The sequence below is a fragment of the Salvelinus namaycush genome, chromosome 5 (assembly GCF_016432855.1).
Source record: "Salvelinus namaycush isolate Seneca chromosome 5, SaNama_1.0, whole genome shotgun sequence".
Taxonomy (NCBI): Eukaryota; Metazoa; Chordata; class Actinopteri; order Salmoniformes; family Salmonidae; genus Salvelinus; species Salvelinus namaycush.
In genome coordinates, this window is record NC_052311.1 from 46,370,999 (window position 1) to 46,388,884 (window position 17,886).

At 45.4% G+C, this 17,886-nt stretch overlaps 1 protein-coding gene across 1 annotated transcript in view; it reads right to left on the bottom strand.

Moving 5' to 3' along the window:
- Window positions 1-4,990: 4,990 nt before the first annotated feature.
- Window positions 4,991-17,886, bottom strand: part of iglon5 (IgLON family member 5) — a 45,769-nt gene continuing 32,873 nt past the window's right edge. The window contains exons 5-8 of the mRNA XM_038992670.1: window positions 13,161-13,292; window positions 8,551-8,671; window positions 6,310-6,461; window positions 4,991-5,094 (exon numbers count right to left, since the gene is read on the bottom strand). Coding sequence (XP_038848598.1) covers window positions 4,991-5,094; window positions 6,310-6,461; window positions 8,551-8,671; window positions 13,161-13,292 — 509 coding nt within the window. The remainder of the gene's footprint in view (window positions 5,095-6,309; window positions 6,462-8,550; window positions 8,672-13,160; window positions 13,293-17,886) is intronic.

Sequence of the window (17,886 nt, forward strand, 5' to 3'; positions counted from 1 at the left end):
ATAGAAGTGATAAACTAACAAAATATCCACCTATTTACATAAATGTATCTATCTTTTTGTTCAATCTATTCTGTCCTTCTGCATCTATCAATTCAACTACTACCAACTTACTATGGAACCTAGCTACCTCATTCAACTTCCAAGCTTAGCCCTCAGTGAGTCAAGGCAAATATCACTTCTTCTGCTTGGCAACATGTAGTCAGCATGTTTATCCAATAATGACCTGTTTTCATCATGTAGCTTACCTCAGTCCAGCATGCTGTGTATCGATGCACTCATTAGTACGGCTAATGGAAATCTACTGGAGTTTAAATACACTCGCAACGTTGACTCTGCTCATAAGAATTGAACAGGCCTTTAGAATAGCTGGTGAGCTATAGATCATTCGGATAGCACATTGTTATCTAGCTAGTGGGCTATGGTGTGAAGGACAAAAGCTGGAGAGACCTGGCTGGTACTAAGGAAATCATTTATATATCAATGAGTCTGTCCCTCAATAAGACACATCTTCTTATGTATAACTGATACACAGTACCGGTACTGACAATCGGACATATTTCTGATAATTTATCATGTTAGTTGAATATTGACCAAATACTATCATGGCTACGGTTCTATTCCCCTTTATCTCATCTCGTTCTATTGTACATCCTATCGTTCTAGACTCTACTCCTACTAAAGAGTTGGCTGTGTTTGTCAGACATAAGCCTCTAGATACACAGTATCGATAGGTACTGACATTTCCAAAATTAACATTTGGTATCAATCATTTAATTGAGTACAGTAATAAAATATAATGTACTATAAGGTGCCATTATACAGACAATTGTTAGACATCTCATTATCAGAAAGAGCAAAATGACCAAAATGCGCCTTGACGAGCTACTCTTTCAACTGACATGAAAATAAAACTAATGACTCATTCTTCATTGTATGTTCTCTAAACACATAGTTACATATAGCTCGGACAAATTGTTTCGGAGATGGGGGGGGGGGGGGGGGGGGGGATCAATGTGCAATTAGGGGTGTCTTGTATCAAGGCATGATAAATTATGCTCTCTATTCTAAGGCCTTACTATAGACACTTGACAATTCTGTCTTTGGGCCCTTGTAAAGTGACCCTGGGGAGAAATTGCTCTATTTCATGCGATCCAGTCCAATGTATCGATTAACCATTGCATTTGGAACTGAAAGTGTGTTGAGGAAGTGTTCGATGTGGGAATATAGTGGTTATAGTGATTCAGGACCTAACACAAAAACGAGTACATTCAAACGGTGACTGGGTGTATAGTTATCTAGCTTCTTCAGCTACTCTACCACTGTATTTTCATATACTCCTAGACTTGTCATTCATAAATAAAAAATACACCACCCAAATATGGTTATAATTTTCTTCAAAACATTTAAATAGTCGAACATATAAATGAAGCAAGTTCATCTATATTATGTACATCAACATAAGCCAAAAAGTGCTGCTTAGCAATGCTTGAGTGGTGCCCGTAGAATTAGCACCGCCCCCCAGTTGTTGGGAGTGATGAACTACATGTGAATGCACCACTTACGTCCATTGGAATCATACAGTATGTCTCTGTGCTGTAATTACAGGTCAAGCTATATGACACCACACCATATCATTAAAGTGTAAAGCGCTCCTTGATAGGCTAGCAGATTGCATCATGAAATGCTGTCTGTGCACAGACTGTGCTTGTGATCAATGCAATGCTAATGTTATTAATATTACATGGTGTAATCATAAACAACGCTGTGATATGCCGTCCCTCAGGAGGGACGACGCAGCGGTCATTTTAGGAATGATATCTGAGCTGCTATCCTATCAAGTGTCTTCCCTGTCTTTTCTCGTTCTCCCCCATGGAGAGTTCACTGTCTGGTCAGAGTCATCCCATCTCCCTCTGCCGCAGAGCTTTGTCTGTACCAGTCTGGGCTTCTTCCCACTGTCCATCAAGGAAGTGTATTCGCTGCATACTTCCTTTTCCCATTTCCAGTCCTCTGCACCACACAGAGTCTGATTAACTTTCACATTTAACTCATGGAGACACTCAAACTCATTTGGGGTTATTACAAATGCCCACCATACATATCGCCCTCCATTGCATGAACTTAAATGCATATCCCCCAGCCTTTCCCCCAGCCTAAAGCCCAAACACAAGATACAGATTTTTGTTTTTCAAAATCCCCCCCAAAACGAACATTTACATGCTTTTTTTTCAAACCCACATTGAGAAACATGACAGTATGTTTTTGTTATTTTTTGTTATTTTCTTTTAGGTTTTTCTTCAAGGACAGAGTATGTACATACAGAAGTTTATTCCACTAATAAAATTGAGCTGGGTGCTGACATGAGACAGAATATGTGAAAGAGAGAAGACAGACAGAAAGACAGCGTGAGTGAGAGAGGGGGATCGAAAACGACAAAGAAGGAAAAACAGAATCACTGACCAAAACAACCTGCTCTTGTGCTTGAAAATCGATACCAATCAATGTCCTGTGAGTCTGAGCAAAACAAGATGAACACAAGTGGGTCTGTCTGTTGCCCTTCAGACATACCAGTGACTGACTACATTGCATAGAGCAATGGGCATCAACAGAACACATCGCGCACTATATTCAGTGAGACAAACTGGTTTTCATTGACTAGCCTCCTGCTAAAGGGAACATTCACTCTTGCTAGGGCTTCACATCTCTTCAAATATTAGCACACTTCATACAATAGTATTACTAAAACAGTTCCATTCTTGAATAGATTGTTAGGGGCACCCTTAAATATCATAGCACAGATTAACCAGATTGGATGCCTCTCCTATATCTGAGTTAGCGGGTATGTTGCTGGTTAAAATGAAATCAAACAGAAAAAGATGACAGCTATTCGCAGAATACTGAACACAGATGCTGCATATTCCTGTATGGTGACAGAAATTGTGGGCAGTCAGCTAGTGTGAGCCAACCTCTCCATTCAGGTTGGCTCACTATGGGGGAGTTTGCATATAGACATAGACACAGCAGGACATGACAGAGAGACATCGGTTGGGTGGTTGGGGTGTCATCGAGCCTCATAGCACACGTCTCAGTGGTTGATCTGTGCAGGTAAAGTGGCTGGATAATTGAGCCCTGGGGGGGGGTTCAATCAGGGCCCAGGTGTGGTGGTTTGTGAGGACGCGCCGCGTCTGCTTTACAGGGACGAGGGTGTCCTTGAGGAGGATGCTGCCAGGGCCAGGATTGAACGTGATTTATGGGGCCTGTCCATGGCTGGCGGGAAGGACATGGGGGAAGCATGGAGTGTAGGCCCTGTCGCTTATCCAGCCACAGGTAATGGCTAATTACATCTTTATCTCCTGGTGCGCCTGTCCTGCCATACAGGGGCTGACTGACTTACAGGGACGCTGCTTTACATACATCGCTTTAAATCATTTATCTATGGAGCTGGTCTGTCTGGAGAGTGACACGCTATGGCAGCTGGTTGAATATGTGTAATATGTGCACTATGTATTATACAGTTAACAGCATGAAAACAAAGGTTTTAATACATACACGTTTACAAACGATATTACATTTCATTGACTGTGGACTCTTTTGGATGAAAAGACTCCCTCGGGATCACCTTCGATGTGTTTTTAAAATCCTTGTCAAAAAGAGCACAACTTGAAAACCTTACAACTTCGTCTTTTGTCGTTGTCGTTCAGTTCAACGAGTGCGATTTCTCCGAGGGATTAAGTACAAAATATTTTTTTGCACACGGCTCGCCATGAGCTCTGGAGTAGTATGTGTTCTTTTTTTTTCTCACATGGAATTACTTTTCATATTTATTTAAATACTTATTAACATCATCAGTATTATTATCAACACCCAAAAAGTTATAGCAGTTTAACCTTGCAGAGTAAAACGGACACAGTGCAGGGGAGGAGGGGGAGCGGGAGGGAGGTTTCACGACAGGAACATCTCTAACCGGTACATGCTATCAACAAGCGACAAGGAAGGAGGATGACTGGTCAACGCCTTCAAAGCAGGAGACACGATTGTTATTTCTACAGTCCCTTCCTGGTTATGAAAACTGTAATAGAGGCTGATGGGTAATGTCATTTTGCTGGATATTTTATTAGGATATTTTATTAGGATCCACATTAGGGTTGGATGTGGATAGACTGCCTCTAGTAACGGCATGGCTTCTGCACTGCATTATATTTACACACGAGACAGAGCACAAACCACCTTAATGATGGGGGGGGGGGGGGGGGGGGACTTCTCACGTGCTTCGTCTTGGTTGAGATCCCCAAAAGGATGCAGTAGAAGGGCAAAGACTATATAGAACCGCCCACCGCCCATTCATGTGTGTTTTGACATCATTCGTAGCAGCCGCGTCATATACACTGCCACACGGTTAAAAACAAAATACAACGGTACTTGTATGATCATAGGGTCAAATGTCACAGGGCCAACGGGCCAATGGACAGCTTTCAACAAGGTCACGTGACCCTCATCATAATGACTAATCATTGTTATTATAGAGTAGTTCCAACCATAAATAGGAGTGTTGTTACTCCTAGTTTTCAAATGTCTATGAGACCAACAGTAGTGTAGATCAGTCATCATTTAGATTTATAATAGTATTATCCTGGTGTTAAATATCTGTTTTCATCATCATCATCATCATCATCATCATCATCATCATCATCATCATCATCATCATCATCATCACAATTATCATTCTTAATAAACACATTATAGACATCACCAATGTGACCCTCATTGGAAACAGGATGAAGAGAGAGAGTGGTAATGGTGATAGTGGCAATATAGGTAGCAAGGGGGGAGGTAGTGGGGTGAGGAATAGGGGGGAGTTGGTGTGGGTGTGAGATGTGATGCGTCAATGGCTCCTGGAATAATGCATATCATTTTTGTTTCACAGTGATGGGTTCGTAATTAAAGAAATTCCTTTTTCCTTCCGCAGGCGGGACGGGACTTCCGGGAAAAGCTCTTAGACCTTCATCAGGAGAGAGACAGAGAGGCAAAGCCAGAAGCCGACGCCCGCACTCACCCCCACGTTGACGGCCACGCCTCGCCCGTACACGGCTCCCGGCCCTGCGTCAAGGGGCCCGGGAGAGAAGGACAGGCACCGGAAGGAGAGAGGAAACCGAGGGAAGAAAGAGTGGAGAAGAATTCGTAAGGGAAAAAGGAAACAACCAGAGAAAACATAAGCTACAAGTCAAAAGAGGTAAAACATTTTGGGATAGGAATGAAGTCTGACTGCAATGACAGGGACAGAGAGTAAAACCATCCCCGAAGCTATCTGATATTAGTCAGAGTGGTTTGATTATCAGTCTGTGTCCCATTCGTACAGACGGTTCAGACCCAGCTTGTTATAATGATGAAAGGGGGAAGAGTAGGTGAAAAGAGGAGAGGAGAAGGACAAATGATGGGAGAGATAAGACACAGAGGCGGCATGGAAGAAATGGAGAAAGGCGGAGCAGAAGGATGTATGAGACTGACTGGCTGGGGGTGAGTCATTGGAGGGAGACTTGCCGAGGAAACAGCAGAACGAGGGAATAAAAGAGGAGAAAGGGAGGAGATGAAGGGGCTCACTTAAGATGGCAATGCCAGAGTGTGGAAGGCGGGAGAGAGGGAGGGATAGAGGGAGAGAGAGAACACAGTGTTGGAAATCGCTCATTGGGGAGGGCTAATGCGAGACGGGAGGAGCGAGAAGGAGAGAAACGACAACTTCCTGGGGTAGCAGAACAGGACAGAACAGAGGGAGAAATGGAGGAGAAAAGCTCTTTGGCGTAATGGGGTGGCAAATAAAGAGATGGAAAGACGGAAGGAGGAAGGGGGATGAGGAAATCCAACCCCGTGAGCAGGGAAAGGAAGAGAGATGGGGATGGGACAATGCAGTGTGTGACTAGGTGTATGTTTGCATTGGCTTGCTTCTCTAAGTATGTGTGCATGCACATTTGACTACTTGTGTGATTGAGTGAAGTAGAATGAGCTTAGACACATGTATGGACGTCTGTGTGTGTATGCATCACAGGTGGCTGCTGAGGGGAGGACCGCTCATAATAATGTCCGGAATGGAGCGAATGGAATGGCATCAAACACATGCAAACCATGTGTTTGATGTATTTGATGCCATTCCACTCTGTCTTCTCCAGTTATTACCACAAGCCCGTCCTCCCCAATTCAGGTGCCACCAACCTCCTGTGGTATGCATGCATGAGTGTGTGTTTGCATGTGGCTAGCTGTGTGTACGTATGCATGCTTAAGTATGTGGGTGTATTTGTGTGAATGCTTTAAGAGACTCACGGAAGAGCAGCATGCTGGCGTTGGAGGCTCCCAGCCTGTTGGAGGCAAAACAGGTGTAGTTGCCAAAGTGTTTGTCCGTCACGTTGGTGAAGAGAAGCAGTGAGCGCGTCTTCTCGTTCTTGATCCTCAGAGTATTATCGCTCTCTACCGGCCTGATACAGAGAGAGAGAGAATGGAGAGAGGGAGTGAGTTGGGCGAGATAGAGAGAGAGGGCGAGACAGAGAGAGAGAGAGAGGGGGGAGGTAGATAGAGAAAGAGGGGTAGAGTGGGGGGGTGGGAGAGCGACAGACGGAGAGAGGGAGAGAGAGAAATAACTTTGTTTATATCTGAAAGGATGTACAGGAAAAAATACAGGAAAAAATCTACCTAAACTATTAAATCAAATCAAATGTTATTTGTCACATACGCCAAATACAACAAGTGTAGACCTTACCGTGAAATGCTTACTTACAAGCCCCCTCCTCTCTGTCACTACCTCACCTGACAATTCTAATTGTCAAAATCTAACAGCTATTAAATCTACAATACTTCCGGGTGTGCCCTATTAGACTGCGCTCTCTCTCTCTCTCTCTTTCTTTCTCTCGCTCTCTCTCTTTTTTTCTCTCTCACTCTCTTTTTTTCTCTCTCTCTCCCATGGTATTTTGTTTATATTTGAAAGGATTGGGTAAGTGTTACCAATACAGAGCTGAGTTTTTACCATATTACTTATTACAATCCAATCCTTTGCCATCGAGAGAGACAGAGAGAGAACATTAAATCTACCTTAACAGGAAACTGTTACTATATTCTCCCCAGAGATCTCAGAAAAACACATTCCCCCTCCACTCTGTCACTACCTTACCTGACAATTCCAATAAAAATCTAATAGCACTTAAACCTACAATACTTCCTGGTGTGCCCCATTAGACTGTGTTCTCTCTCTCCCACCCCCCTCTCGCTCTCTTTTCTGTGTTCTCTCTCTCTCTTGACAGCAAAGGATTGGATTGCAATGAGTAATATGGTAAAAGCTCAGCTTTTTGGTTACCCTTACCCAATCCTTTCAAATTTAAACAAAGTGCCATGGGGGAGAGAAAAAAAAGCGAGACAGAGAAAGGGAGAGAGATAACCGTCTAATGGGGCACAACAAGTATTGTAGATTTAAGTGCTGTTAAATTTTGACAATTAGAATTGTCAGATGAGGTAGTGACAGAGAGGAGGGGGAATGTGTTATTTGAGAGAGAGAGCGAGAGAGAGAGAAATACCTTTGTTTATATCTGAAAGGATGTGTTAGCAATAAAGGAAAAAAATCTACCTAACCTATTAAATCAAATCAAATCAAATGTTATTTGTCAGATGCGCCAAATACAACAGGTGTACACCTTACCGTGAAATGCTTACTTACAAGCCCTTAACCAACATTGCAGTTTTAAGAAAATAGAGTAAAGAAAATATTTACTAGGTAATTTGTACATTAGGGTAGGTGTAAAGTGACTATGCATAGATAATAAACAGCGAGTAGCAGCAGTGTGGGGGGGGGGGGGGGGGGTCAAAGCAAATAGTCCGGGTAGCTATTTGATTAGTTGCTTGGCAGTCTTATGGCTTGGGGGTAGAAGCTGTTAAGGAGCCTTTTGGACCTAGACTTGGCACTCCGGTACCGCTTATCGTGCGGTAGCAGAGAGAAATGTCCATGACTTGGGTGACTGGAGTCTTTGTTAATTTTTGGGGCCTTCCTCTGACACCGCCTAGTATATAGGTCCTGGATGGCAGGAAGCTTGGCCCCAGCAGTTAATATACCAGGCGGTGATGCAACCTACATGTTGACCAGTTTAAAGGTCTTGCTCACATCGGTTACGGAGAGCGTGATCACACAGTCGTCCTGAACAGCTGGTGCTCTCATGCATGCTTCACTGTTGCTTGCCTCGATGCGAGCATAGAAGGCCCGTCTGGTAGGCTCGCGCCACATCCTGTTTGATGGTTCGTCTGAGGGCATAGCGGGACTTCTTATAAGCGTCCGGCAGCTCTAGCCTTTAGCTCAGTGCGGATATTGCCTGTAATCTATTCATTCTGGTTTGGATATGTACTTATAGTCACTGTGGGGTCGACATCGTTGATGCACTTATTTATGAAGCCGGTGACTGAGGTGGTATACTCCTCAATGCCATTGGATGAATCCTGGAACATATTCCAGCCTGTGCTAGCAAAACCGTCCGATTAGAGAAAAAGTGAAGGAAAAGGAGGAGAAGGAGGAGGTATTTTTCTTACCTGCGGTCGTCTCTGTACCACTCAAAGGAGGCCGTGGGTACTGCCATGGCCTCACAGCGCAAAATGGCCGTTTTGCCCAGCTGGGCTGGCATGTTCTTCACGTCTGTGATCATGGGAGGGTCTGAACAAGGGAGAAGGAGGGAGAAGTGGGAGAAATCTTTAACATATGTACACAACGATAGTGATTAAAAGTTAAGCTCAGACAAAGAAAGGCTCAGTTACCTTCAAGGTCGAGAAAGGTTGAGGTTGATAAATACATGACATAAAATTATTAAGACATACACTACCGGCCAAAAGTTTTAGAACACCTACTCATTCAAGGGTTTTTCTTCATTTTTTATATTTTCTACATTGTAGAATAACAGTGAAGACATCAAAACTATGAAATAACACATATGGAATCATGTAGTAACCAAAAACGTGTCCAAATATATTTGATATTTCAGACTCTTCAAAGTAGCCACCATTTGCCTTGATGACAGCTTTGCACACTCTTGGCATTCTCTCAACGAGCTTCATGAGGTAGTCAGGTGTGCCTTATTAAAGTTAATTTGTGGAATTTCTTTCCTTCTTAATGGGTTTAAGCTAATCAGTTGTGTTGTGACAAGGTGGGGGGGGGGGGAATACAGAAGATATCCTTATTTGGTAAAAGACCAAGTCCATATTATGGTAAGAAAGGCTCAAATAAGCAAAGAGAAACGACAGTCTATCATTCATTTAAGACATGAAGATCAGACAATACGGAAAATTTCAAGAACTTTGAAAGTTTCAAATTTAGTTGCAAAAACCATCAAGCGCTATGATGAAACTGGCTCTCATGAGGACCGCCACAAGAATGGAAGGCCCAGAGTTACCTTTGCTGCAGAGGATATGCTTATTAGAGTTACCAGCCTCAGAAATTGCAACCCAAATAAATGCTTCACAGAATTCAAGTAACAGACACATCTCAAAATCAAACGTTTAGAGGAGACTGTGTTTTTAATTTAATTTTTATTTCACCTTTATTTAACCAGGTAGGCTAGTTGAGAACAACTTCTCATTTACAACTGCGACCTGGCCAAGATAAAGCAAAGCAGTGCGACACAAACAACAACACAGAGTTACACATGGAATAAACAAACATACAGTCAATAATACAATAGAAAAAGTAAATATACAGTGTGTGCAAATGTAGTACGATAAGGGAGGTAAGGCAATAAATAGGCCATAGTGGCGAAATAATTACAATATAGCAATTAAACACTGGATTGATAGATGTGCAGAAGATGAGTGTGCAAGTAGAGCTACTGGGGTGCAAAGGAGCAAAATAAATCAAATAAATAACAGTATGGGGATGAGGTAGTTGGATGGGCTATTTACAGATGGGCTATGTACAGGTGCAGTGAACTGTGAGCTGCTCTGACAGCTGGTTCTTAAAGCTAGCGAGGGAGATATGAGCCTCCAGCTTCAGTGATTTTTGCAGTTCGTTCCAGTCATTGGCAGCAGAGAACTGGAAGGAAAGGTGGCCAAAGGAGGAATTGGCTTTGGGGGTGACCAATGAAATATACCTGCTGGAGCGTGTGCTACGGGTGGGTGCAGCTATGGTGACCAGTGAGCTGAGATAAGGCAGGGCTTTACCTAGCAAAGACTTATAGATGACCTGGAGCCAGTGGGTTTGGCGACGAATATGAAGCGAGGGCCAGCCAACGAGAGCATACAGGTCGCAGTGGTGGGTAGTATATGGGGCTTTGGTGACAAAACGGATGGCACTGTGATAGACTGCATCCAATTTGCTGAGTAGAGTGTTGGAGGCTATTTTGTAAATGATATCGCCGAAGTCAAAGATTGGGAGGATAGTCAGTTTTACAAGGATATGTTTGGCAGCATGAGTGAAGGATGCTTTGTTGTGAAATAGGAAGCCAATTCGAGATTTAATTTTGGATTGGAGATGCTTAATGTGAGTCTGGAAGGAGAGTTTACAGTCTAACCAGACACCTAGGTATTTGTAGTTGTCCACATATTCTAAGTCAGAACCGTCCAGAGTAGTGATGTTGGACGGACGGGCAGGTATGGGCAGCGATCGGTTGAAGAGCATGCATTTAGTTTTACTTGCATTTCAGAGCAGTTGGAGGCCATGGAAGGAGAGTTGTATGGCATTGAAGCTCGTCTGGAGGTTAGTTAACACAGTGTCCAAAGAAGGGCCAGAAGTATACAGAATGGTGTCGTCTGCATAGAGGTGGATCAGAGAATCACCAGCAGCAAGAGTGACATCATTGATGTATTCAGAGAAAAGAGTCGGCCTGAGGATTGAAACCTGTGGCACCCCCATAGAGACTGCCAGAGGTCCGGACAGCAGGCCCTCTGATTTGACACACTGAACTCTGTCTGAGAAGTAGTTGGTGAACCAGACAAGGCAGTCATTTGAGAAACCAAGGCTGTTGAGTCTGCCGATAAGAATGTGGTGACTGACAGAGTCGAAAGCCTTGGTCAGGTCGATGAATACAGCTGCACAGTATTGTCTCTTATCAATGGCGGTTATGATATCGTTAAGGGACCTTGAGCGTGGCTGAGGTGCACCCATGACCAGCTCGGAAACCAGATTGAATAGCGGGGAAGGTCCGATGGGATTCGAAATGGTCGGTGATCTGTTTTTAACTTGGCTTTCGAAGACCTTACAAAGGCAGGGTAGGATAGATATAGGTCTGTAGCAGTTTGGGTCTAGAGTGTCTCCCCCTTTGAAGAGGGGGATGACCGCGGCAGCTTTCCAATCTTTGGGGATCTCAGACAATACGAAAGAGAGGTTGAACAGGCTAGTAATAAGGGTTGCAACAATTTCGGCGGATCATTTTAGAAAGAGAGGGTCCAGATTGTCTAGCCCGGCTGATTTGTAGGGGTCCAGATTTTGCAGCTCTTTCAGAACATCAGCTATCTGGATTTGGGTGAAGGAGAAATGGGGGCGGCTTGGGCAAGTTACTGTGGGGGGTGCAGGGCTGTTGACCGGGGTAGGGGTAGCCAGGTGGAAAGCATGGCCAGCCGTAGAAAAATGCTTATTGAAATTCTCAATTTATCGGTGGTGACAGCCTCAGTGCAGTGGGCAGCTGGGAGGAGGTGCTCTTAGTCTCCATGAACTTAGGACATTAGACCGGTGGAATTTTGTCCAAATTGGCGATTTTTTGGTTCCAACTGCTGTGTCTTTGTGGGACGCGGTGTGGGTGAACTGTGAAACATGGAGTAGAAGGTGTTATGGTGTGGGGGTGCTTTGCTGGTGACACTGTCTGTGATTTGTTTAGAATTCAAGGCACATTTAACCAGGATGGCTACAACAGCATTCTGCAGCGATACGCCATCCCATCTGGTTTGCGCTTAGTGGGACAATCATTTGTTTTTCAACAGGACAATGACCCAACATACCCCTAGGCTGTTTAAGTGCTATTTGACCAAGGAGGAGAGTGATGGAGTGTTGCATCAGATGACCTGGCTTCCACTATCCCCCGACCTCAACCAAATTGAGATGGTTTGGGATGAGTCGGAACACAGAGCGAAGAAAAAGTAGCCAACAAGTGCTCAGCATATGTGGGAACTCCTTCAATACTGTTGGAAAAGCAGGTTACTACATGATTCCATATGTGATCTTTCATAGTTTTGATGTCTTCACCATTATTCTACAATGTAAAACATAGTAAAAATAAAGAAGAAAAACCCTTGAATGAGTAGGTGTTCTAAAACTTTTGAGATATTGCATTCATACATATTGATACATAACTGAATCCTACATATTCAGTCATATTTTACATACACTGAATAAAAATATAAATGCAACATATAAAGTGATGGTCCCATGTTTCTTGAGCTCAAATTAAAGATCCCAGAAATGTTCCATATGCACAAAAAGCTTATTTCTCTCAAATTTTGTGCACAAAATAATCCATCCACCTGACAGGTGTGGCATATCAAGAAGCTGATTAAACAGCACGATCATTACACATGTGCACCTTGTGCTGGGGACAATAAAAGGCCACTCTAAAATGTGCAGTTTTGGCACACAACACAATGCCACAGATATCTCATGTTTTGAGCGAGCGTGCAATTGGCATGCTGATTGCAGGATTGTCCACCAGAGTTGTTGACAAATCATTGATTGTTCATTTCTCTACCATAAGTCGTTATAGAGATTTTGGTAGTATGTCCAACCGGCCTCCCAACCACAGACCATGTGTATGGCGTTGAGTAGGCGAGTGGTTTGCTGATGTCAACATTGCGAACAGAATGCCCCATGGATGCAGTGGGGTTATGGTATGGGCAGGCTTAATCTACGGACAACTATTGTCAATTTGAATGCATAAAAATACCGCGACGAGATCCTGAGGCCCATTTTTTTTTTACGGTATCTGTAACCAGTCATGTGAAATCCATAGATTAGGGCCGAATTAAGTTATTTCCATTGACTGATTTCCTCATCTGAACTGTAACTCAGTAAAATACTTTAAATTGTTGCATGTTTATATTTTTGGTCAGTATAGTATTGTCTTATGGGAGGTATACTATGTGTGGGGTGTCTGTGTCTGTGACTGTTTCTGTGTGTCTGTGTATGTGAGTGCATGCATGTGTTTTTGGTTTGTAGGGACACTCACAGTTGACGGTGACCTTGACTTTGCGTATGTCGGGCTGCGTCACTCCGTTGTTGGTGATGCACTCAAACTCCTCCGCCTGATGCCGCTTGATCTCTGTTATGTCCAGGAACTCCCCCTCACTCATTAGACCATCTGATTGGACAAAGGACAGGGTCAAAGGATAGAAGCCAGAGGTTATCACAGGCTGAGATGTGCGTTTGTTCAGTGTCAATTAAATCAATTAGTGTGAAAGTACCAAGTTTTGCCCACTAGATGCCACTGTTGCTAATACTGCCACCACACCCTTTTATAAATTTTTCTGGTCTCTTGTGTTTATTAAATGTGACTCGCTTCAGGAAACTAGGCATATGTCGCACGTCACTACTTCACAGGAGAGTTATTTGAATATAAACATAATTTTTTTGGTCAGAAGTGCATTCTGAAACATCTGAACTTTCATGTGCATTAATAACAAACTTGTATGCCATCTGTAAATACGAATAAAATTGTTAAATTACGAGCCTAGTTGGTTTAGCCATGGAAAAAGCCATGGAAAAGGCTGAGATAATGGATGGGCTGGACATGCCAAGAGATGAGTTCAGATTGGTCTGCCATGTAGCACGCTTCTGTCTATCTGTCTATGGCTGCTCAGTATGTGTTGGTCATACTTTCTAACGCAGCTTTTTAAAAATATATCACAAATAACTGCAATAGTGTTGCGCTCCACTTTCTGCAGGACAGAGTTTTGAAATCAGTGGAATGCCCAGTGGAAGCAGAGTATGATAGCTAGGGAGATGGAGAAAATTCTAGTGTTTGATTGCAAATATGCGAAGGAAGTCGAAAAGAGAACACACAGAAAGAAGCCTGTTGTATGAAACCCCTGTCTACAGTCTACAGCAAAAAGGCAAACTCGGCTCCATCGTTGATTGAATCAGATGGCTCATTCATCACAAAATCCACTGATGTTGTCAAGTACTTGAAAGACTTTTCATTGGCAAGATATGCAAACTTAGGTATGACGTGCTAGCAACAAACACTGACAGTACACATACAAGCATATCTGACTAAATTATGAAAGACAAGAATTGTACTTCTGAATTCCGTAGTCAGTGTGGAATTCAGAAGTACAATTCTTGTCTTTATTGTTGTCTATCAACAATGACAAGCCACCGGGGTCTGACAATCTGAACGGAAAATTACTGAGGACAAGAGCGGACGATATTGCCACTCCTATTGGCCACGTCTTCAATTTAAGCCTACTAGAAAGTGTGTGCCCTCTGGCCTGGAGGGAATCTAAAGTCATTCCGCTACCCAAGAATAGTAAAGCCCTTCAAATAGCCGACCAATCAGCCTGTTACCAACCCTTAGTAAACTTCTGGAAAAAATGGTGTTTGACCAGATACAATGCTATTTCACAGTAAACAAATTGACATCAGACTTTCAGCACACTTATAGGGAAGGACACGCAACAAGCACAGCACTTGCACTTACTGAAAAAACGTATGTGTTATGGCTTTACACCCCCTGCTATAATGTGGATAAAGAGTTACTTGTCTAACAGAACACAGAGGGTGTTCTTTAATGGAAAACTCTCAAACATAATCCAGGTAGAATCAGGAATTCACCAGGGTAGCTGTTTAGGCCCCTTACTTTTTTCTATCTTTACTAATGACATGCCACTGGCTTTGAGTTAAGCCAGTGTGTCTATGTATGAGGATGACTCAACACTATACACGTCAGCTACTACAGCAACTGAAATGACTGAAACACTTTTTTAAATGTTTTATTTTATTTATCTGTTATTTTACCAGGTAAGTGGACTGAGAACACGTTCTCATTTACAGCAACGACCTAACAAAGAGCTGCAGTTAGTTTCAGAATGGGTAGCAAGGAAAAGGTTAGTCCTAAATATTTCCAAAACTAAAAGCATTTTTTTTTTGTTGGGACAAATCATTCACTAAACTCTAAACCTGTCACGTTCCTGACCTATTTATGTTAGTTTGGTATGTGTGTTAGTTGGTCAGGACGTGAGGTTGGGTGGGCATTCTATGTTTTCTGTTTCTGTGTTGGTTTTGGGTAGCCTGGTATGGCTCTTAATTAGAGGCAGGTGTTTGGCGTTCCTCTAATTAAGAGTCATATTTAGGTAGGCGTTGTCACAGTGTTCGTTGTGGGTGATTGTCTTCCGTGTCTGTGTCTGTACACCACGCGGGACTGTTTACGGTTTGTTCGGTTTGTGTAGTCTATGTTTTCCTATTCGTGCGTTCTTCTTGTTTTATGTAAGTTCGTCGTTTAGGTCTGTCTACACCGTTTGTTGTTTTGTTAGTTTAGTCAAGTTCGTGTTTTCATTAATAAAATATGTCATTTCACTACGCTGCGCCTTGGTTCCCTCAATACTCCTCCTCTTCAGATGAAGAGGAGGAGGACTGCCGTTACAGAATCACCCACCACGCTAGGACCAAGCGGCAAGGGAAAACTCAACGGAGTAAGGGACAGGAAAAGAAGGAGCAATGGACATGGGACGATATATTGGACGGTAAGGGTTGCTACACATGGGAGGAGATCCTGGCTGGTAGGGATCGCCTCCCATGGGAACAGCTGGAGGCACTGAGGAGAGCAGAGGCTACCGGAGATTATGAGGGAACGCGTCTGGCACGGAAGCCCAAAAAGCCCGTGAGTAACACCCAAAAATTTCTTGGGGGGGGGCTAAGAGGTAGTGGGCCAAGGGCAGGTAGGAGACCTGCGCCCACTTCCCAGGCTTACCGTGGAGAGCGGGAGTACGGGCAGGCGCCGTGTTACGCAGTAGAGCGCACGGTGTCTCCTGTACGAGTGCATAGCCCAGTGCGGGTTATTCCACCTCCCCGCACTGGTAGGGCTAGATTGGGTATTGAGCCAGGTGTCATGAGGCCGGCTCAACGCGTCTGGTCTCCAGTGCGTCTCCTTGGGCCGGCATACATGGCACCTGCCTTACGCATGGTTTCCCCGGTTCGCCTACATAGGCCGGTGCGGGTTATTCCACCTCCCCGCACTGGTCGGGCGACCGGGAGTATTCAACCAGGTAAGGTTGGGCAGGCTCAATGCTCAAGAGTGCCAGTACGCCTCCACGGTCCGGTATTTCCGGCGCCACCTCCCCGCCCCAGCCTAGTACCTACAGTGCCTACACTACGCACTAGGCTACCAGTGCGTCTCCTGAGCCCTGTTCCTCCTCCACGCACTCTCCCTGTAGTGCGTGTATCCAGTTCGGTGCCTCCAGTTCCGGCACCACGCACTAAGCCTCCAGTGCGTCTCCAGAGCCCTGTACACACTGTTTCTTCTCCCCCTACTAATCCTGATGTGCTTGTCCTCAGCCCGGTGCCACCAGTGCCGGTACCACGCACCAGGTATAGAGTGGGCTTTGAGAGTCCAGTGTGCCCTGTCCCTGCTCCCCGCACTAGTATGAAGGTGCGTGTCCTTAGCCCGGTGCCTCCAGTTCCGGCACCACGCACCAGGTCTACAGTGCGCATTATCCGGCCAGAGCCATCCGTCTCACCAGCGCCATCTGAGCCATCCGTCTCACCAGCGCCATCTGAGCCATCCGTCTCACCAGCGCCATCTGAGCCATCCGTCTCACCAGCGCCATCTGAGCCATCCGTCTCCCCAGCGCCGTCTGAGCCATCCGTCTGCAATGAGCCTGCAAAGCCGCCCGTCTGCCATGAGCCTGCAAAGCCGCCCGTCTGCCATGAGCCTACAGAGCCGTCCGCCAGACAGGAGCCGCTAGAGCCGCCCGCCAGACAGGAGCCGCTAGAGCCGTCCGTCAGACAGGATCTGCCAGAGCCGCCAACCAGACAGGATCTGCCAGAGCCGCCAACCAGACAGGATCTGCCAGAGCCGCCAACCGGACAGGATCTGCCAGAGCCGCCAACCGGACAGGATCTGCCAGAGCCGCCAACCGGACAGGATCTGCCAGAGCCGTCAGCCGGACAGGATCGTCCAGAGCCGTCAGCCTGCCATGAGCGTCGAGAGCCGTCAGCCTGCCATGAGCGTCGAGAGCCGTCAGCCAGCCATGAGCGTCGAGAGCCGTCAGCCAGCCATGAGCGTCGAGAGCCGTCAGCCAGCCATGAGCGTCGAGAGCCGTCAGCCAGCCATGAGCGTCGAGAGCCGTCAGCCAGCCATGAGCGTCGAGAGCCGTCAGCCAGCCATGAGCGTCGAGAGCCGTCAGCCAGCCATGAGCGTCGAGAGCCGTCAGCCAGCCATGAGCGTCGAGAGCCGTCAGCCAGCCATGAGCGTCGAGAGCCGTCAGCCAGCCATGAGCGTCGAGAGCCGTCAGCCTGCCATGAGCGTCGAGAGCCGTCAGCCTGCCATGAGCGTCGAGAGCCGTCAGCCTGCCATGAGCGTCCAGATTCGTCAGTCAGCCATGAGCTGCCCTTCAGCCAGAAAAGGCTATATACCCAGAACTGCCCCTCAGTCCAGAGCTGTCTCTCTGTCCGGAGCTGCCTTTCAGTCCGGAGTTGCCCCTCTATCATGATCTCCCTCTCTATCTTGATCTACCTCTTTATTCTTATCTATCCCTCTGTCTGGTGCTATCCCTCTGTCTTGATCAATCTCTCTGTCCCGGTGCTGTCCCTATCAGTGATGTTACTAAGAAGATTTTGTGGGGGTAAAAGGAGGGTGGACATTCTTAGGGGGAGATGGAGGCTAGGATGGATTATGGTGGGGTGGGGACCTCGCCCGGAGCCTGAGCCACCACCGTGGTCAGATGCCCACCCAGACC